Genomic DNA, 22,995 nt, shown 5'->3' with positions numbered 1-22,995 from the left:
AAAAGTAGCCAACATGGATTCACCAGGGGCAAGACCTGCCTGACAAATCTGATTAGCTTCTATGACGAGGTAACAGGCTCTGTGGACATGGGGAAGTCAGTGGATGTGATATACCTTGATTTCAGCAAAGCTTTTGATACAGTCTCCCACAACATTCTAGCCCATAAGTTAAGGAAATATGGATTGGATCCTTGGACTATAAGATGAATAGAAAGCTGGTTTGACGGTCAGGCCCAACGGGTAGAGGTCAATGGCTCAATATCTGTATGGCAGTCAGTTTCAAGTGGAGTGCTGCAAGGCTTGGTTCTGGGGCCGGTGTCATTCAACATCTTTATTAATGACCTGGATGAGGGACTGGATTGCACCCTCAGCAAGTTTGTGGATGTAACCAACCAGGCTCGGGTTCCCCAGAAACGAGGCTGCACCCAGAAGGCGAGTGCTATATTTGGTTTATTGAAAGCGCATGACACCCACGACGGGAGCCCTGGAGACACCGCAGTCACCAGTGGGGGAAAACCCGATGCGTCGGAGCTTCGCTCGGGAAGAGGCTCTGTAACAGGCCTCCTAACACTAGCTGACAAAGCTTAACTCATTAACATAAGATTGCCTAAAATTGCCTATGCATTCCTTATCACTATCTCTTGTGGCCTACTGCCAGTGTAGCCTTGAAGTGTTGGCAAGCGTGCTTTGTTTTGCAGGTGTTGTCATGGTTAGTCGTTTTGCAGCTTTTCATCTTACACAGACTGGTTTGTTTAGGATTTCTCTGAGGGTTCACAGAGGGGTTGGACTGCTCTCATGAGACCATTACAAAACCTTCTCGCACCCTACAGCGGATGACACAAAACTAGGGGGAGAGGTAGATACGTTGGAGGGTAGAGAGAGAATCCAGAGTGACCTGGATAAATTGGAGGACTGGGCCAAAAGAAATCTGATGCAGTTCAGTGAGGAGAAGTGTAGAGTCCTGCACCTGGGGTGGAAGAATCCCAAGCATTGTTATAGGCTGGGGACCAACTGGCTCAGCAGCAGTACAACAGAAAGGGATTTAGGGATTATGGTGGATGAAAGGCTGGATATGAGTAAACAGTGTGCCCTTGTAGCCAAGAAGGCTAACGGCATACTAGGGTGCATTAGGAGGAACATTTCGAGCAGATCTAGAGAAGGAGTTGTTCCCCGCTATTCAGAGCTGGTGAGGCCACATCTGGAATATTGGGCCCCCTAGTATAAAAAGGATGTGGATGTGCTGGAGCAGGTTCAGCAGAGGGCAACAAAAATGACTAAGGGGCTGAAGCACAAGACCTATGAGGATAGGATGAGGGATTTGGGCTTGTTTAATTTACAGAAGAGAAGACTTGGGGGTGATTTAATAGCAGCCTTCAACTTCCTGAAGGGGAGCTCTAAAGAGGAGGGTGAGAAACTGTTCTCAGTGGTGTCTGATAGCAAAACAAGGAGCAATGGTCTGAAGTTGAAGAGGGAGAGGCGTAGGTTAGATATCAGGAAAAACTACTTCACCATGAGAGTGGTGAAGCATTGGAATGTGTTGCCTTGAGAAGTGGTGGATTCTCCATCCCTTTAGGATTTTAAGTCCTGGCTTACCAAGGTCCTGGCTAGGATGACTTAGTGGGGATTGATCCTGCTTGAAGCAGGGGGCTGGACTAGATGACCTCCTGAGGTCCCCTCCAGCTCTATGATTCTAGAACTGACCTACCACCAAAATTTTCACTCCCATTCTCCTAGCTTTGCATCCTGACAATTATAGATATCTGATCTTTACCACTGCAGTCTCAGGCCCTTTAAGTCCATTCAAAAGTCTACTGTTTGATCTGCAGTGGACAATACAGTGCTTGCTCAAGGTTCCCCCTGTGGCCTTCTACTGAACCTCACCAGTAAAAAGGCAATCTCCAAGAACGTATGCAGGTGACAATAGCTAGGTGCATTCAGCAAAATCAACAAGTATAAATCCACCATTTAGTATAATAATTACAGCATAAATAATATGATATTAAGGAGAAGACTAAATAAGCAGACGATATAATAACTCTCTTCATGTACGTTTTCATCTTAATACATTTTCCGAAAAGGACTTAAGGCTGTTCAAATGCTCCCCCTGCTGGATTGAACCAGCACCAGTCTGCTAAATTGCATTTTTCACAGATTTGGAGCTCTTTTATGACTTTTCTTTTTCTTTTGAATGTTCACTCCTTTTCTTCCAATGAATCTTCTAGGTATAGCATGCACACAAAAATTTGACCAAAGAAAATGTAAAATATCTGACCAAAATTAGATTTGAGAATTCCTTTTAAAAAATTTGTCCAAGAAATGTTCTTACAGCCTGATCCTGCATGCCTTACTCATGGGAATAATTCTTAATGATGATAAGACCCAATATAGATGTGAGAAAACTGGATTTAACCAGTCCAAAGACTGACAAGTTCTAATTAACTTCCCCTAGGTTCCAAATGATTTAGTGGAGACCATTACTTAACCAAAAGAAATAAGACTTGAGATAATTATAAATTAAGTTTATAAATTACAAAAATTATCCTTCACATTCAACAACTCAAATGAAAGCACAGTCACACACCATAATACAACTGCCTCTCACGTAACGTAATATTACATAGCTAACTAGCAATTAAAAATTCCAAAAGAATTTAAATTAAAATTAAGATAATCTCAAATAATCAGACTAATTCTTATATGAACTTTGTCTATCCAATAATCTAGAAAATCTGTTATTTAACTTACAGTTCCACAATTTGAAAGTCTTTATTAATAACACCTAAACCTAAGGCTTGGTCTCCACTAGGAGATCAGGTCAAATTTCAAAGGAATCAATCCACACTACAGGGTATGTTCCGTCGACATTAAGGGCTTGTAAATTTGACTTTTGTACTCCTGCTTTTCATAAAGAAAATTTGAAGTTGCATGGTTGACTTTAGGGTAGTGTAGATGGAATGTTGTGAAATTTTGCTTTCTTGGCCTCCTGGCAATATCCCACAGTGCCCCAATGTGACCATTCTGGCCACCATTAATTATGCTGCTCTCCAAGGATGTAGGAAACAGCCTGGGAAGATTTGAATTTCATTTCCTGTTTGGCAAGCATAGTGAGCAGAGCAGGCAGCAGAGCTCAGCAGCAGAGCTAGCCGTGAAGTCCCAGAGTCACTGATAAGCATGGAATGTGCAGGAGATGCAGAACCTTGCTGCTTGCGTGGGGGAGAGGGATGACTCCATGCTGGGAAAACTATGAAGCAGCAAAAGAAAAGCAGACATCTGCACCAAGATCTCAAGGCCATGGAAAAAAAAGTGTATATGAGGTATGCCCAGCAGTGACACACAAAAAAGGATCTCAGGTAGGCATACCATAAAACAAAGGAAGCAAACGGACATCCTGGGTCATCACTGCAAACATGACGCTTCTATGAGCAGCTGTGTGGGATTCTAGGGAGTGACCCAACCACTGTCCCCAGAGAGTCTGTGGATACCTTAAAAAGATTTCTCAGGAAGCCTCAGGCAACAGCAAGGAGGACATAGTGGATGAGGAAAAGGACATGTCTTCTTCTTCCCAGATGCTGGTCAAAATGCTGTGAAAATTTTCAAGTGACACTAGTCCTGCTGCCTTGAAAATTTCAGCAGGGATACATACCATCCATCCTAGGGACTTTGCTAGAGCTGGTCTGTCTGATTGCCTTTTTGACCTCTTCCATTTTAGGGGGCAGGTCAAGACTGTCTATTGTGGGTTTCTGAGGGATCTGGTCTAGGGCCACAGGGTCGGCAATGGAGAGCGTGTTAACTAGGTTGCCAAAGTACTCTCCCCATCTATCACTGATGCTGCTATTCTCCCTCAGGAGGGCCATGCCATCTGCAGACAGAAGAGGTGTAGTACTTGGCTTTGAAGGTCCATATATAGCTTTGATAGCACTGAAGAACATCTTGGAGTTCTTGGTGTCAACATAGTATTGGACTTCATCAGTTTTTCTCTCCCACCACTCATCTTGCATTTTGTGAAGTACAGTCTGTGTCATGGACAACTGATTGTTCTGTCATAACAGAAATGCATTCTGTTTTTCCTCTAAGGTCTTTATGATGGTCCCGTCATTTTCGTCAAACCAGTCTTGGTGAACTCCCTTTTTTAGTCCTAGTGTCAACTTGGTTGCCTCCATCACCAGGGTTTTAATCTGGTCCCACTTTTGTGTTGGGTCTCCAGCGAGAGGTCCATGCGTTGTCAGCACTTCATCAAGGTGGGCAGCGAATTGTTCATGATGACCAGTATGTTACAGCTTCCTGATGTTGAAGGAGGGTCTGACAACCTTGAGCTTCTTGCAGTGTGGTGGTGTGACATGCAACATAAGGACAGATCTGATGAGTCTATGATCATTCCAGCACTCAGCTCCCCACATGACCTTGATGATCTTAACTTCATGAATGTCCCACCTGCGACTGATGATATAGTTAATCAGGTGCCACTGTTTTGATCTCAGATGCATCCATGTGGTCTTGCATTTATCGGCCTGCCTGAAGAGAGTGTTGGTAATCATCCAGTCATTTTCTGCACACAAGCTCAACAGAAGAAGGCCACTGGCATTCATGTTACCAAAGCCGTGATGCCCCAGCATCCCTTTCCAGTTCCTACAGTCCTTGCCGACTCTGGCATTGAAGTCAGCCAACAGGAGAAGCTTGCCACTAAGAGGAGTTGCTTTCACAAGAGGGTCAAGGTCCTTGTAAAAACTCTCTTTTGCTTCATCATTGCTGGTCAGAGTGGGAGCGTAAGTGCTGATGACTGCAACATGGCACGAGAGGTTGAGGGGGAAGTGGAGCTTGATTAAACACTCACTGATGCAAGTTGGTAGGTCAGGAAGCTGGCGCAGAAGTGATGTTTTGATGGCAAGTTCCACTCTGTGGCTTCTGTCTTTGTCTTCTGGCCTGTCTTTCCAGAATAAGGTGTAACTTCCTTTTGGTTTGCAGATGTATCCATCCTCTGCAAGTCTGGTCTCGCTCAGGGCAGCTATGTCAATGTCATAGTGTGCCAGTTCTCTTGCTATGAGAGCCGTTCTTCTCTCAGGCCTCATAGTCTTCGCCATGTCCAAGAGGCTGCAAATGTTCCATGCTCCAAATATCATCTCTCTTTTCACTGTTTTTTGACCACTGTGAGGGTAAAAACTGCCAGCTGCGGCATGCTAGCCAGTTTGGTTGGAACAAGCAATTTTTGGGACACCGTTTCTGGTCTTCTCTCTCATTTGAGGGTGAGCAGTGGTCCTCCTAAAAAGGCCTGCTTAGTCACCTGGGATGTTGCCAAACTCTTCTGTTGTCCCAGGGTCAGAGCTGAGTGACCAAAGTCCACAGGCTGCCTGTATGCAGGTTTAGAACTACAACTCTCAGTGGACACCTCCACCTGTCACTTTGCCCCTCCCCCATTGTTGCAGGACTTGGAAGAAAACAGAAGATGTAGAAGGATAAAACAGACTAATAAATAGGCTGATTTGAGAGATGAGAATGTGCAAAGAACCTGTGCAGGAGAATGTTTAAAGTGGAAAAGCTGTTGCACAGGGCAGTTCCACTCTCTTGGCCTCAGAAGCCTGGTTCCAGTGGCAGCATAAGTCACCACGGCTGGAGACTTCCTAGGCTGCAGTGGATGGCCATACCATCTTCAGTGCCTTGTCACGCCCTTCGCTCTTCCAGACTGTTGCAAGCCACCTTCCTGGTCGTTGGATCTCTCTGTTGATCTCATCCGTCCAGTCCACCAGAGCCAATTTTGCATGCTGGGATAGGCAAGTCCCTATATCACTAAAGGTTTCAGACCTGTCAGCTACCCTCCCCTGGTTTAGCCCACCTGTCAAAGCAGTTTATTGGGCTGTGGCCACTGCACATGCTACAGCTTCTTGGAGCCACAGGTGAGAGCTGAGTGCCAGGTGGGGACCAAAGGTGCATGAACTGCCCCCGAAGAGACAAGACAAGTCCCCCAAACTGCAAGTGCTATCCCTCATTGGACACCCCACACACCCCTGATATTGTTCAAGGGCCTTCGGATGGCACTTGTATCTTGTCCAGGTTTCACATGCATATAGCAGCATTGGAACAACCACTGCACGGTATACAATGAGCCCAATAGCACAACTGCACTCCCATTTGCCCCGACCTTCTCTTTCCCTAGGTCCCTGGGGAAAGGAAAAAGATCAATGCCCCAGCAACACAGGAGAGGAAGCATGGGGTGACCACCACTGCCACAGCCCCGAGACCCCTCCACCCCATTGACTTGCAGCATGTAAGGTGCAGAAACTGTTTTTACAATCACAGGCTTGAAAGCATGCCCCCAGTCTGTGCCGTATGTCTGGAAGTGAACTGAGTCAAGCAGGTCCCTTACACAGTTAAATGCATGGAGGAGAACCATGCTGGAGGAAAGGCAAAATGATCAGGACAAAAGCAGAGTAGATCATGAAGTGAGAAGAGAGATTAGAGAGCGTGAACTGGAGACCCAAAAGATGCAGCAGAGGATGATGTAGCAAAAGAGCTCCAGCACTGCCTGATACAGGATACAGAAGCACTGCAGCCCATGATGAACCACATACCCTCCTCACCATTTTCCCGAACCTCCCTCCCTAGGAACCCCAGAATGCAGGGAAGTGAAGTCAAGGGCTGTTAGAGTTAAGTTGGAATGTTACAGCTTTGTGCAATTTCTTTAAATAGAAATCCATTTTTCATTCTGTTTCAAAATGGATTCCCTGTGTGGTTTCCATTTTTAAAGATGGCTGTGACTTCGTCTCCTTCTCCAGGCGGGAAGATTAAGGTGTGAAAATTAGGGCGAGAAGTGATTTCAAACTGCTCGAGACAAGAGTGTAAATCATAGAATCATAGAAGAGTAGGACTGGAAGGGACCTCGAGAGGCCATCGAGTCCAGACCCCTGCCCTCATGGCAGGACCAAGCACTTTCTAGACCATCCCTGAAAGCCATCTATCTAACCTCTTCTTAAATATCTCCAGTGATGGAGATTCTACCACCTCCCTTGGCAATTCGTTCCAGTGCTTGATCACCCTGACAGTTAGGAACTTTTTCTTAATGTCCAACCTGAACCTCCCCTGCTGCAATTTAAGTCCATTGCCTCTTGTTCTATCCTCAGAGGCAAGGAAGAACAAGTTCCCTCCCTCTGCCTTATGACACCCTTTTAGATACCTGAAAACTGCTATCATGTCCCCCCTCAATCTTCTCTTTTCCAAACTAAACAAGCCCAATTCTTTCAGCCTTTCTTCATAGGTCATGTTCTCTACACCTCTGATCATTCTCGTTGCTCTCCTCTGGACCCTCTCCAATTTCTCCACATCCTTCCTGAACTACGGTGCCCAGAACTGGACACAATACTCCACCTGAGGCCTAACCAGCGCAGAGTAGAGCGGGAGAATGATTTCTCGTGTTTTGTTCACAACACACCTGTTAATGCATCCTAGAATCATGTTTGCTTTTTTTGCAACAGCATCACCCACTGTTGACTCATATTTAGCTTGTGGTCCACTATAACCCCTAGATCCCTTTCTGCTGTACTCATTCCTAGGCAGTATTTTCCCATTCTGTATGCGTGACACTGATTGTTTCTTCCTAAGTGGAGCACTTTGCATTTGTCCTTATTAAACTTCATCCTGTTTACCTCAGACCATTTCTCCAGTTTATCCAGATCCTTTTGAATTATGACCCTATCCTCCAAAGAAGTTGCAACCCCTCCCAGCTTGGTATCATCTGCAAACTTAATAAGTGTACTTTCACTTTCTATGTCAATATCTAAATCATTCATGAAGATATTGAACAGAACTGATCCTAGAACAGACCCCTGCGGAACCCCACTAGTTATACTTTTCCAGCTGGATTGAAAACCATTAATAACTACTCTCTGGGTACGGTTATCCAGCCAGTTGTTCACCCACCTTATAGTAGCCCCATCTAAGTTGTATTTGCATAGTTTATTGATAAGTATATTATGTGAGACCGTGTCAAATGCTTTACTGAAGTCTAGGTATACCACATCCACCGCTTCTCCCTTATCCACAAGGCTCGTTATTCTATCAAAGAAAGCTATTAGATTGGTTTGACATGATCTGTTTTTAACAAAACCGTGCTGGCTGTTCCCTATCACCTTACCACCTTCCAAATGCTTGCAGATGATTTCTTTAATTACCTGCTCCATTATCTTTCCTGGCACAGAAGTTAAGCTGACTGGCCTGTAGTTTCCCGGGTTATTCTTGTTCCCCTTTTTATAAATGGGTACCATATTTGCCCTTTTCCAGTCTTCTGGAATCTCTCCCGTCTCCCACGATTTTCCAAAAATGATTGCTAAAGGCTCAGATACCTCTTCTATCAGCTCCTTGAGGATTCTAGGATGCATTTCATCAGGCCCTGGTGATTTGCAGACATCTAGTTTTTCTAAGTACATTTTAATTTGTTCTTTTCTTATTTCAACTTCTAAACCTACCCCTTTTTCACTAGCATTCTCTATGTCAGGCATTCCTTCAGATTTCTCAGTGAAGACCGAAACAAAGAAATCATTAAACATCTCTGCCATTTCCAAATTCCCTGTTACTGTTTCTCCCTCCTCACTGACCAATGGCCCTACCCTCTTCTTGGTCTTCCTCTTGTTACCAATGTATTTGTAAAAAGCCTTCTTGTTTCCCTTTATGCTTGTAGCTAGTTTGAGCTCATTTTGTGCCTTAGCCTTTCTAATCTTGCTCCTGCATGCTCGTGTTGTTTGCCTATATTCGTCCTTTGTAATTTGTCCTAGTTTCCATTACTTATACAATTCCTTTTTTAGTTTGAGATCATGCAAGATCTCCTGGTTAAGCCAAGGCAGTCTTTTGCCATATTTTCTATCTTTCCTATGCAGCGGGATAGCTTGCTTTTGGGCCCTTAATAATGTCCCTTTGAAAAACTGCCAACTCTCCTCAGCTGTTTTTCCCCTCAGTTTAGCTTCCCATGGGACCTTACTTACCAGCTGTCTGAGTTTACCAAAATCTGCCTTCCTGAAATCCATTATCTCTATTGTACTGTTTTCCCTTCTACCCTTCCTTAGAATTGTGAACTCTATGATTTCATGATCACTTTCACCCAAGCATCCTTGCACTTTCAAATTCTCAATAATTTCCTCCCTATTTGTTAAAATTAAATCTAGAACAGCTTCCCCCCAGTAGCTTTTTCAACCTTTTGGACTAAAAAGTTGTCTGCAATGCAATCCAAGAATTTATTGGACAGTCTGTCCCCTGCTGTATTAGTTTCCCAGCATATACCTGGATAGTTGAAGTCCCCCATTACCACCAAATTCTGGGCCCTGGATGATTTTGTTAGCTGTTTAAAGAAAACCTCATCCACCTCTTCCACCTGGCTAGGGGGCCTGTAGTAGACTCCTAGTAGGACCTCATCCTTGTTTTTTACTCCTCTGAGTCTAACCCAGAGACTTTCAACCCATCCATCTCCACCTCTGTCCAAGTGTGTACATTTTTAATATACAAGGCAACACCTCCTCCCTTCTTTCCCTGTCTTTTCCCTGTCCTCCCTTCTTTCCCTGTCCTCCCTTCTTTTCCCTGTAAATAAAGGGGCGGAGCCTGCCCTTCAAGGCCTTTTGCCTCAGTATGGTAGTACTTCCTGTGGGGCACTCTCGAGGGCCTCCTGTCAGAGCTGGTAGCTAGGGCGACAGCTGCAGGCTGCTAGGCTTTGTAGGCCAGTCTGACAGGGAGAGCTAGAGAGAGGATGGCTGATAGCTCGGGAAGCAATCTGAAGATTGCTAGGCCTCATAGGTCAGTCTACTTTGATATTTATTTTATCTTATTTTTGAGTTAGAGACAATTTATATACACACCCATGAGCACCGCGGAAGGTCATTTTCTTTAGGCATTCTACAGACAGGATGGCAAGTCAAGAGCTGAAGAAAGAAGAGGGAAGAAGATCATGTCCTCACTTGACAGTTCCTGTCTTCAGCCTGGAACATCCCTGAAAGCTAATTCCTAAACTCTCCTGTCGCTTGGGAAACTGGTATTGTCCGATCCATTCTTACCTCGTAATTTTCTTTGGAAGGTTAATTGAGCTAACAACCAAGCCCTTGTTCAGTATAGCTTGTATGCTCTAGGGAGTCCTATTTTCTGTTACTGTATTGTATTATAGGTAAATAAAACATTGTTATCTTTACTCTACTACCTTGTTATAACTACACATTACCCAATGATAAAGGCGGAGGGGGTAGAGCCTTGCAGACCAGCCCATCTTTTGACAAATTTGGTAATTTTTGTAATTCTATCTGTGTTGGGCTAACAGGGCAGCCTTGCATTCTATTCCCAGGGACACTTCTGAGAGCAGAAGGCTGACATACTCCCACTTGTCATGAAAAAAATGCCTTTGCTTATCTACCCCCAAAGACCTGCCACAAATTTCTTTAGTGTCCCCTAAATAAAAATGATTAAGCTGATGAAACCAGTCTCTTTATTGTCTGTGTTGCATGGCAGGAGGGGGGATGTTTATAGGCTTTACAGGCAAGCACTCATCATTCAAGTGGCACCTCCTCAAAAGCAATAGACATGACAATCATGTCACTATCTGATCATTCATAAAGCTTATTTGCAAAGCCTCCCTAATAAAGTGTCCCTCTCTGTACTCTCCTTATTGCCTTTGTGTCTGACTGCTTAAAATTACTGACCAGGCGATCTGCTTCGGCCCTCCAGCTTGCAAAGAAATTTCCCCCTTGCTCTCACATAAATTATGAAGCACACAGTAGGTTGCCCCATGAGGGGAACATTGCCTTCGCTGAGGTCTAACTGAGCCAGGAGGGTCCTAAATCTGGCTTTTATACAGGCAAAGGCATAGTCCATGCTGCACTTGATCAGCCTGTAGTTGAGCTGCCCCTTACTGTGGTCCAGGCTGCCTGTGTATGGCTTCATGACCCAAGGGAAGAAAAGGTTAAGCTGGATCACCCAGAATCACTAATGGCATCTCCATGTCTCCAATGGTGATCTTCTGGTCTGGGAAGAAAGCTCCATTCTGCAGCTTTCTGAACAGACCAATATTCCTAAAGATAAATGCATCATGCACCTTTCCCAACCATCCTGTACTGATGTCAGTGACAGGACCCTTGTGATCCATCAATGCTTGCAACACCATGGAGACATACCCCTTGCAGTTTATGTACTCTGTGGCAAGGTGGTCTAGTGCCAAGATAGGGATGTGTGTTTCATCTATCACCCTACCACAGTTAGGGAACCCCATCATGGCAAAACCATCCACGATGTCCTGCACATTTCTCAGAGTCCCTGTCTTTTGCACCAGAAGGTCATTGATTGCCTTGGCTACCTGGATGACAGCAGCTCCCACTGTAGATCTGCCTCCTCTGAACTGACTGCCCACTGACCAGTTGCTGTCTGGTGTTGCAGACTTCCACAGAGCTATTGCCACACACTTTTGAATTGTCAGAGGAGGTCTCATTTTGGTACCACAGCATTTCAGTGTAAAGAAAAGGAATTCACAAAGTTTCATGAAAGTGGCCTTACTCACGCAGAAGTTTTGTAGCCACTGCTGATCATCCCATACCTCTAGAACAATGCGCTCCCACCAGTCTGAGCTTGTTTCACAGCACCAGAACCTATGCTCCACTCTGTGCAAACAATCAAGTGCAGCCAGTATCTCCCCATTTCTCCTCTTCAGTGTCTTCCACTCGTATATGTCCACTTCCTCCTCGGAGTCTTCATCGCTCTCACAGCTGCTTAGGCTCTGTACATACCGCAGTGCAAAGCATGAGCTGCTCATGACACTTGCCACAACAGTTTAAAGCTGTACGGCTTCCATGCTATCCTTGCAATGACATCTCCACAGATATGAAAAAAGGTGCAAAAACACTTTTTACCATTGCTTGCCAAAGGGAGGAGGAGTCAAGCGCACTATGGGATGCTGACAACACACACCCAGAACCACCTCAGAACATTTTTGTCCGATCAGACACTGGGACTGAAACCCACAATGCAACTGGGCAGCAGGTATCCACAGTGCATTGCTGACAAAGTCAAAACTGGCAATGCTAATGGGGACACACTCCGTTATTTTATGTGCCACTGTGGACATGCACCCTTGACTTTATAAAATTGGATGCTAGAAAATTGACCTAAACAAATGTGACCTAATTTCATTGTGCAGACATACCCTAAGTTTTGTACATAAGACAAAATCTAGTAAAGAACAAGTCAATCCCAGGCATGCTTAAAATGCAGACCAATATAGATATATCACTCACAGTCACAGTCTGGAGCAACACATTTATACTAGCCTAACCCCCAATTATGACTAGACCCTGGCTCCCAGTGCTGAGGGACAGGGACAGAAAAAAAACCATTCCATTACAGTAGGTTGTGTCCACATTGCTGAAAGGTCGTGTGGCATAGTTATGGTCTCCACAGCGCAAACAAGGCCCCAGATTCAAGCCATTAGCATGTACACTACAATTCCACAGTCAATTAACCAATGTCTCTGACTTAAACTTCAGTTATTGTGTGGTGGGTGATCCCCACCATATAATCACACAACACATTTCCGATACAATTAATAACAGACCTTTTACAATTGCCTAATCTAGGTGACAATCAGAGATGCAAAATCCCATTTAATTAGTTAGCAAGTTAAATGTTAGCTTTCACTGTTTACTGATTGAAGTGGGAGGTCTGGGGAGACAGCTGCCGTGGATGGGGATTCCTCTGGCTGGGCAGGAGCGCTGCCATGGTCCAGGACTGCTCTGGCCTTGCTGGAGCACCCCTGCCTGCAGTGCTCTGGGATCGGACCAACTGTGGATGAGGACTGCTCCTTCCGCCTGCACCAGTTAACTGCAACTGATAGGCCTCATCCGTTTAGGGTGAGGCTTACCAGTTAACCAATTAAACATTAACATCCCTAGGCACAATTAATTAGTGATTTTTTAAGGATTAAGAAATTTGTTTGTAACTTCTTGAAAAAATATAATGCGCATTCATCTTTAAAGCTGCTTGTGTACAAACAGGGGAACCACTTCTCTAGGCTCCATTCCTGTGTGTTCAGTGTGGCTACGCCTACATAGCAGGATTATTTCAAAATAATCCATTCTGGAATAGCTACTCAGAAATATCTTATTTCAAAATAACACAGCTACATACAAGAATGCTTTTTGAAATAGCATGTTGGGGCACTTAGTGCCTATTTTGAAATACTGGACATCATAGCTGTGTCTACACGTGCACGCTACTTCGAAGTAGCGGCACTAACTTCGAAATAGCGCCCGTCGCGGCTACACGCGTCAGGCGCTATTTCGAAGTTAACTTCGACGTTAGGCGGCGAGACGTCGAAGTCGCTAACCTCATGAGGGGATCAGAATAGCGCCCTACTTCGACGTTCAACGTCGAAGTAGGGACCGTGTAGACGATCCGCGTCCCGCAACGTCGAAATTGTGGGATCCTCCATGGCAGCCATCAGCTGGGGGGTTGAGAGACGCTGTCTCTCCAGCCCGTGTGGGGCTCTATGGTCACCGTGTGCAGCAGCCCTTAGCCCAGGACTTCTGGCTGCTGCTGCTGCAGCGGGGGATTCATGCGGCATGCACAGGGTCTGCAACTCGTTGTCGGCTCTGTGTATCTTGTGCTGTTTAGTGCAAGTGTGTCTGGGAGGGGCCCTTTAAGGGAGCGGCTGGCTGTTGAGTCCGCCCTGTGACCCTGTCTGCAGCTGTGCCCGGCACCCTTATTTCGATGTGTGCTACTGTGGCGTGTAGACGTTCCCTCGCTGCGCCTATTTCGATGTGGTGCTGCACAACGTCGATGTTGAACATCGACGTTGGCAGCCCTGGAGGATGTGTAGACGTTATTCATCGAAATAGCCTATTTCGATGTTGCCACATCGAAATAGGCTACTTCGATGTAGGCTTCACGTGTAGACATAGCCCATAATGGCTTATTTCAAAATAGCACTATTCTGTGTGTTAACAGCAACTATTTCAAAAAAGCTATTTCAAAATAGGCATTATTCTCTCTGCAATGAGGTTTACAGAATTTGAAATAATGAGCCCCCTATTTCAAATTCATTTTGAAATAGCTTGTGTATCGTGTAGATGCTTATAAAGTTATTTCAAAATAATGGCTGTTATTTCAAAATAACTTTGCTGTGTATGCGTAGCCTAATTGCTCAAACATTGCATAAACACATTGGCCGTTTCTAAACAGGCCACTTGGAAGTTGTATGCTAATACAGGGCGTGAAAGATGCTAATGAGGCATGGATGCAAATTCCCTGTGCCTCATTAACATAACATCACATGATTTGGAGTCCAGAAGACATTCTTCCGGACTCCAAAACGCCGTGTAGAAGTATGGTGCTGGGGGGGCTTCCGGAAGGAAGTCCTTCTTCCGGAGGCCCCTTCTTCCCTAAAATTTTAGGGAAGAAGGGGCCTCCGGAAGGTGGATTTCCTTCCGGAAGTACCCCACCGGGGCTGTGCTTCTACACGGCGTTTTGGAGTCTGGAAGAACATCTTCCGGACTCCAAATCACGTGACATTATGATAATGAGGTGCAGGGAATTTGCATGCACGCCTCATTAGCATCTTTCACTCCCTGTATTAGCATGCCACTTTTGAAGGAAGTGGCCTGTGTAGAAATGGCCATTGATTCACTCTTTCACACATAAACAAAGTGAGATTATTAATCAGCCAGGTCATTATCTGAACTGATAAAAAATAAAGATTTTATATTTATGACCAGGTTGTTTGTTTGAAAACTCTTCAGCTCTATGGCTACGTCTACGCTAAGAGAAATCTTAGAAATAGCCATACTAATGGCCATTTCGAAGAACACTAATGAGGCGCTGAAATGCATATTCAGCACCTCATTAGCATTCCACCAGCCATGGCACTTCGAAATTGCCGCTTTTCACTCCTGCGTTGCTTGACCAGACAGGAGTCCTTTTCGAAAGGACCCCGCCAACTTTGAAATCCCCTTATTCCTATCAGCTGATGTTAACACTGCTTTTGAACAACCTGATATCTTAAGTCTTATGGGGTAGCCAGAACCCTGAGATCCAGCATCTTGGAGAAGGGAGAACGTAAGACTTGGCCTAGACAAGCACCCTGTTAGTTTCCTGTTGGCCAGAACCTTCATGAAGAGAGAGATTTTCAAAGGCACAGATGGAAGTTAGGTTCCCTAATTCCCAAGGAAAGTAAATGGGAATTAGGTGCCAGTCTTTTTGTGCTTTTCACTCCCGCATGGCTCGTCCAGATGGGGGTCCTTTTTGAAAGAACCCCGTCAACTTTGAAATCCCCTTATTCCTATCTGCTGATAGAAATAAGGAGATTTTGAAGTTGGTGGGGTCCTTTCAAAAAGGACCCCCATCTGGACGAGCCATGCAGGAGTGAAAAGTGGCAATTTTGAAGTGCCATGGCCGGCAGCATCCTAATGAGGTACTGAATATGCATTTCAGCGCCTCATTAATATTCTTTGAAATGGCCACTAGCATGGCTATTTCAAAGATTTCTCTTAGTGCAGACACAGCCTAATAGTCTTTCAAATCACTGGGAAGATTAATACTACACATGGCCACTGAGGGTTCTGATAATACTGAGAGACAGAGATCCTAAGGGACAAAAAGACTGGCACCTAACTCCCATTTACTTTCCTTGGGAATTAGGGAACCTAACTCCATCTGTGCCTTTGAAAATCTCTCTTCATGAAGGTTCTGGCCAGCAGGAAACTAACAGTGTGCTTGTCTAGGCCAAGTCTTACGTTCTCCCTTCTCCAAGATGCTGGATCTCAGGGTTCTGGCTACCCCATAAGACTTCAGATATCAGGTTGTTCAAAAGCAGCGTTTACAGTTGTATGTCCCCATCATTTCATCCAATGGCATCATTTGACAGAGTTCTAATAAGATTTAAAAAGTAATAGTCCCAAATATCATGAGAGTTCCAAAATTAATAGGTGCCATCTGGAGAACATGTCAGTGATGTCAATTCACTCAGTTGCAGCCTTCTAATATAGTCCTGGGACTGGGAGGTTGTTGGATAATCAAATAATCTAGATAATAGAGAGGTATGCCTCGCAATGCATAACACTTAAGAAAAACAAGATTAGATATTAAGAAACAAACCAAAAATGTATGCAGAGTACTTTATTTACCAACAACTGCAGTATTGTACATGCTAAACTTATAGGCCATGGCTACACTAGCACACCCCTTTCGAAAGGGGAATGCTAATGAGCTACTTCGGCAGATGCTAATGAGGCGCTGCCATGCATATGCAGCACCTCATTAGCATAATGGCGGCCATGCGCATTTCGAAAGTGTTGCTTTTGAAACGCGCGCTGCTGGTGTAGACAGGGGCCTCTTGAAAGGACTCCCTGGATTTCAAATTTCCTTCTTCCCAAAACCAAATGGGAAGAAGGGGCTTTCGAAATCTGGGGGTCCTTTCGAAAGGCCCCCGTCTACACCGGCAGCATGTGTTTCGAAAGTGGCACTTTCAAAATGCGCCCAGCTGCCATTATGCTAATGAGGTGCTGCATATACATGGCAGTGCCTCATTAGCACCTGCCAAAGTGGCTCATTAGCATTCCCCTTTCGCAAGTGGGGTGCTAGTGTAGCCACAGCTATACTGTATTTGCTGTATTTATTTGTATTTACTTTCACTATACTGTACTTATGGAAACATAACTAAAATTTATTTATGGTTAAAATGCCAGTTATTTGAAAGTTCCAGATAATAGAATGTGGGTTAATTTACTGTAGTTGATATTTTACTTGAAGCCCTAGCTGCTTGAACCAAAAAGACACTTTTTAAATAACGAAAACTGAGATTCTAGTGGATATTTCTGGCACTTAGGGCTACAGAGAGAAGCCTGAAAACGTGAACCAATTGTATCCTAAAATGTGTTATGTTTAAGAAACGAACAGTATTATCAAATATTGCCAGTCATATTAGGAGATGCTTGAGTTGCTCTACAGTTATCTTGATTTGTCAAAACCTCTTTATTTAAGTTTTCATGGCAACCCTGACTATAAATTTTGTCTATTTGTAGTAGATGATGAATACCCAAAAAAAGTGCCTTTCATTTTTGTCATACATGGTGACTTTATTTTTTTTCTAGAAATTGGAAATATGGCTGCTTCTCCATAGTTTCAAATGATTTGCACAGGGAAGAAACCAACAGAAGTAAAAAGGGTAGGAGAAAATCAGGTTACAACGCTAAAGCTAAAATTACGTATTCATTTTACTATCCTTACAGCATTGAAGATTTCCCTACCTGAAATCCTTAGTGTTGCCATATGCAATTTCACCAGTTTAATAAAAGTCCTCAAGTCCCTGTTTATTGCTGGAATGTCCCACATATGGCCCGCCAAATTCCATGGGAGTCAATGACAATCTTCATCTTTGATATGACTATGTATATGTCATACAAATATTACAGGACACAGCATAAATTGTTTCAACTTGAGATACACACCAGGCTGCACTGCATGTAGTAATGTTACATCTGAAATCTTTAAAAACTGCATTTCTATATCATTCATCTTAGGGGAACTTCCATTATTCTCCATTTTGAGGGAGAAGCCAATGCAGCACACAACTAGGTAAAGTTTGGACACCACTGAGTTTCATCCAAATAAAGGTCAATTCAATTTTTTTTCTTTGATATATTCAAGGTACATACTGTTTAAAGTGTGTTACTTTAGTGAAACAGAACTCAACCAGGGTTCTGGGGTTCCCTAGGGTCCATGAGCAAGTTTCAGGTGGGTTGCCATGCAGGGTCAATGTTAGACTCACAGGGGCCAAAAGCAGAAACCTGAAGCCTCATATGCAGGGCTGAAGCTAGGGTTACTAACTTTCTAATCACACAAAACTGAACAACCTTGAATCCTTTTTGAGTCCCACCCCTTGCCACATCCCCACTCTAGCTCGCTTCAGCAATCCTTCCTCTGTCATTTGTTCTCCCCTACCCTCACTCACTCACTCATTTTCATCCAGCTAGGTCACGGGTTGGATGCTGGAGGGGGGTGACAGTTCCAGCTGGTGATGCAGGCCCTGCTGTAGAGGCAGGAATGAGGAGTACTGGTTGGGGCTCCAGGCTAGTGGGTGGGGCTGAGGGGTTCCGAGTGTGGGAGGGGGCTCTGGAATGAGGCAGGGAGTTGGGGTGTGAGGAGTATAGGCTCTGAGATGAGTAGGGGGTTCCAAGCCGGAGCATGAATTTGCAGTGCAGGAAGGGCTGAGGGCTCCGAGAGGGAGTTTGGGTGCATAAGGGAGTTCTGAGCTGGGCTAAGGATTGGGGTGAATAAAACAGTGCAGGGTTCAAGCTACAGGCTGGAGTTTGCATGTGGGAGGGAGCTCAGGGCAAGCGGGTGCAGCAGGATGTTGGGGTGCAGGCTCCAGGAGGGAGTTTAGGTGCAGGAGTGAGCTCAAGTAGGTACTGGAGCGCAGGAGGAGGTGCAGGGTATGGACTCTGGGAAGCAGTTTGGGAGGAGGCTCAGGGTTGGGGCAGGATGCAGAAGGGGGTGAAGTGCATGGAGCAGAAATGCTCTAAGCAGCATTTACTTCAGGCAGCTCCTGAGAAGCAGATGATATGTCCCTCAGCTCCGAGGCAGAAGCAAAGCGAGAAAGCTCTGGGTGCTGCCTCATCTACATGCACAGCCCCCACAGCTCCCATTGGCCAGAGTTCCTAGCCAATGAGAGCTATTGAGTTGGTGCTCTGGGCAGGGGGAGAATGGGAGCCCCCACTCCCTGCACACAGGGTCCAAAGGAAAATGTTGCTGTTTCTAGGAAGTCACACAGTGCCAGATAGGGAGCCTACCACCCTCTCACCTCTCCTGGCAATTGGATTTTAATGTCTAGTGTCAATGGTGCTGTCCCCACCTTCCAGGCTGAAACCAAAGCTGGGGGCATTTAGCTTTGTGGGGCTCCCAATGGCATAGGGGCTCTAGACATTCACTCCCGTAATCCCATTTTTCATATGCAGTAAAATAGTTGTGGCACTGGTGGAACTGGGGAGTTTTTATAACAGAGAATCGTAGAATATTAGAACTGGAAGGAACTCGAAGAGGTCATTAAGTCCAGTCCTCTGGGACAGAGAGAGGATTTCCTGACCTGTCCCCAGGAAAAGTTATTCTCCTTAGACTCTCATGATAGGACAATAAGCAATAGGTTTAATTGCAGCAAGGGAGGTTTAGATCGGACATTAGGAAAAATTTCCTAACTGGGTGGTTAATTACCAGAATAAATTGCCTAGGGTGGTATTAGAATCTCCATCACTGGGGATATTTAAGAACAGTTAAAATAAATATCTAACAGGAATAATACAGGTGGTGTTTGGTCCTGTTGTGAGGGCAGAGGACTGGACTTGATGACCATTTAAGGTGCCTCCCAGTTCTAGTCTTCTATAATTCCATGATTTCTTTTCAATCAGCTCTGAGAGTATGCAAGAATGCATTCCTGGGGAATTTAACACATCTAACTTTTATAAGCAATTTTCAGCTTTGTTCTTTTCCTGTTTTAACTTCTGGACCTACCTGCTTTTTTCCGACATTTACTTTAACAGATGTGCAATCACCACCCACTCTCTTAGTGACAACCAAAACAAAGAAGTCCTTAACCGCCTCTGCCATTGCCACATTTTCTGGTTTTGAGCATGTTGGGAGTGGGGCTCAGAAAGTGAAATGCTCAGAACCTCTGCTTCAGTGGTCAGAGAGAGGGGCAGCAGAAACGCTTGACCTTCCATGAATGCAACCACAGCACAACAGGAGGCCACAAATGCCCTCCGGCATTGGACAGAAAATCAAGTTAGTCAAAGGCAAGACAATTAGGCCTAGCCCACAAGCAGATTCTGGAATAAGAACTGCCGTTTGCGGGTGTGCGTCCAGGCAGAGGTACAGCCTCTAGGGCGGATGTAATTATAGGTGAGCACCCGCAAGTTCCACTGAAGTCAATGGGTGAAACAGCAAAGCTCCCACTGACTTCAGTGGGCTGAGCCTGGCTGAGCTGCAGTGGGACGGCCGGGCGCAGGATTGCGCTAGGGGCCGAACGTTACTGCTCCAGGGCCAACAGGCGAGTTCATCTTCTGCCGCGTCACGCAGCAAGCGGCAAACCCCGGCAGGTGGCGCCACGGTGTCAGCACCACCCTCCGCCTCTTCCCCCCGCAGCCCCAAACCGAGCTCCGGCTGCTGCTGCTGCGGCCCAGAGGGTCTCGCAGTCGGGAGTAAAAGCTTCTCAGCCCGCGAGGGTCTGGGCCGCAGCACCTCCGGGAGCCCAGCGCCCCGTATCACGCCCAGCTCGCAGCGCTGCAAACCCCAGCGCCTGTTCGGGGCGGAGCGCGGGCAGCTCAGCCGGCCCTTTACCTCGTAGGCGTCGAGGAGCCTGTGGCGCTTGAAGTAAGCTCTGAGCGCGGAGTCCGCGTTGCGTAGGGAGGACATGGCTGGGCCGGGCCCCTCGCCGCCAGGCAGCGGCGTCCTAAGGCTGAGGCAGCGGTGCTTCCGGTCGCCTAGCAACCCGCGGCCACAGGCCGCCAGCCCTCATTGGGCGCTAGAGCGAGGGGAGTGCAGCGTGCAGTCCGCCCTCCCCCGTCCCGACTCTACCGCGCCCCGCTCACCCTCGTCCCAACTCTGTCCCTCCTGCTCCGCGCCAGCTCTCCCTAGAGTCAGCCGCTCCTTGTACCCCATTCATCTATCGCAGGTGCGTTCCCACCTGCTGCGGCCACTCACTCATCCATCCATCCAACCCAACTCTGCCCGCTGCCCAGCCCCCACTCATGGACCCCTCAGCCAGGTGCCCAAGTGGATTCATAGCGTCACCCTCCCCTCACACCAAGCCCTACATTCAGAGCCCATTTGAACTTCTTTCCTGCCCCCTCCACGCCTACCCCCACAAATCGCCTCATTCCAACTCTGTGTGCCCTGACTTGCACTACACCACGCCCACCACTCACATTTATATCCCTATTCCCATCTATACCCCCAGCCATAGGCACGAGCTCCATGAATGCTCTGGGACTAAAGCACCTACAGGAAAAAAAAATAGTGGGTGCTGGGCACCCATGCTCCTCCCCCTACATCCATACCCCACTTCCATGCCTCTCACTTGCTGACCAACTTGTCTCCTACCCTCCCAGTGCTTCCAGATTGCTGGGAACACCTGATTTGCAGCATTCAGGAAGCTCCAGGATGGGGAGGATGCAGGGCAGAAGCGAGGTCTTGGGGTCAAGTATCCCCCTGATAGAGGGGAAATCAGATCCTATGCCCACAGCCCCCATACCACACCGATACTCATATGCCCCTACTCATACTCATAAACGCCATTCCTACACCCAGTTTTGCATCTACACTTAGACCCCTAGCTCACCCTCATGCACCACACATACTTCCTAAATCAGGGGTGTCCAATACATTTGCTACTCACAGCAAATAGGACACTACATTGTGGTGCATACATCTCTCAAGCCACATGTGGCTGTTGGAGCCTTTAAATGTAGCACCTCCTGAAAGCCACATGCAGAGAGTGACATCCATCCACACACCTCACAGCTTGGTGGAAGAAGCACATGGCAGCAGCAGCTCCCAAGGTAGCTCCAGTGAGTCACCAGCATTGAATTAGAACTGGGGAGAGGGGAACCTGGCAAATATGGAGATATACATACCTCATAAAGCTAAGAGGGACTTTGAGAAATCAGCAAGTCCAGTCCCCTGCCCTCTTGGTAGGACCAAGCACCCTCCCTCACAGATTTTTTTTTTAATCCAGACCCCCACATAGTCTCCTCCAGGATTGGACTCACAACCCCAGGTTAGTAAGGCCAATGCTCAAACCATCAAACTACATCTGGAAAGATGACAGCCACAAGTGTGGCAATCTTTGAATTCCTATTGGACACCACTGTCCTAGGTAAAGCAAACTCCCATCCATACTCCATCACTTCCCTGCTTGAGCCTCTATACAGTTCACAATCATAGTGATTGTTGCTATGCACTACTGAATTCCTCATCCATACCACACTGCTTGGGCCCTACCAAATTCACACCCATGGCAAACATTCCACACACGGTGAAATCTGGTCTCCCCCATTAAATCTTGTCTCTTGAGTGCTTTTGTAAAAGATTTAGTGGGAGACACCAGCATTTCTCAAATTAGGGGTCTTCCTGACCCAAATGGGAGTTGCAGTGCTGGGTTGCAGTGTTGCCAGTCTTACTTGTGCACTGCTTTCAGAGCTCGATGGCCTGAGAGTGGAAGCTGTTAGCAGCATTCCCAGCTCTGAAGATATCAATCTGCTAGCAGCAGCAGCGTGACAGTAAGTGTGCCAGTACTGTACAATACCACTTTTATTTCTGCCTAAGGACGGCCCTGTTGAGACCTAAGGGTATGTCTACACTACAAAATTAGGTCAGATTTGTTAAGGTTGAATTTCTAGCACCCAATTTTATAAAGTCAATGGTGCATGTCCATACTGAAATATTAAGTCGATAGAGTGTGTCCCCCGTAGCATTGCCAGCTTCAACTTTGTCAGCAGTGCACCATGGATACCTATTCTAGAGTTCCTGGTGTCCCTGGCATTGTGGATTAATCTTGCAGTATCTGACAGGACAAAAATGTGCCACAGGTGGTTCTGGGTGTGTGTCATCAGCATTCTATAGCACACCTGTCTCCTGCCCCTCTGTTTGGAAAGCAACTGCAAAAGGTGTTTTCACACCCTTTTTTCATAACTGTGCAGACACCATTGCAAGACTAAGTATGCAACCTGTATAACTTCAAACTGTTGTGACAGATATCGTGAGGAGCTCTTTCACTGTGCTGTAGAATGTGCAGACCCTAAGTAGCCTTCAGACCCATGAATATTCTGAGGAGGATATGGACATACCTGTATATGAAACACTGAAGAGGAGGAATGGGGAGATGCTGGCTGCAGTCAATTCTTTGTACACAGTGGAGCACCAGTTCTGCTGCCATGAAACAAGATCAGACTTGTGGGATTGCATTGTTCTGCAGGCATGGGACAACAAGCAGTGTTCACAAAA

General features: G+C 46.0%; 1 protein-coding gene across 1 annotated transcript in view; it reads right to left on the bottom strand.

The window, feature by feature from the left end:
* Window positions 1-20,422, bottom strand: part of FBXL13 (F-box and leucine rich repeat protein 13) — a 203,370-nt gene extending 182,948 nt beyond the window's left edge. The window contains exon 1 of the mRNA XM_075017015.1: window positions 20,332-20,422. Within this exon, the coding sequence (XP_074873116.1) occupies window positions 20,332-20,406 (75 nt within the window). The 5' untranslated portion in view covers window positions 20,407-20,422. The remainder of the gene's footprint in view (window positions 1-20,331) is intronic.
* Between the last annotated feature and the right edge of the window lie 2,573 nt (window positions 20,423-22,995).

This window comes from Carettochelys insculpta, chromosome 1 (genome assembly GCF_033958435.1).
Source record: "Carettochelys insculpta isolate YL-2023 chromosome 1, ASM3395843v1, whole genome shotgun sequence".
NCBI lineage: Eukaryota > Metazoa > Chordata > Testudines > Carettochelyidae > Carettochelys > Carettochelys insculpta.
This window is presented reverse-complemented; position numbering and strand designations above follow the sequence as displayed.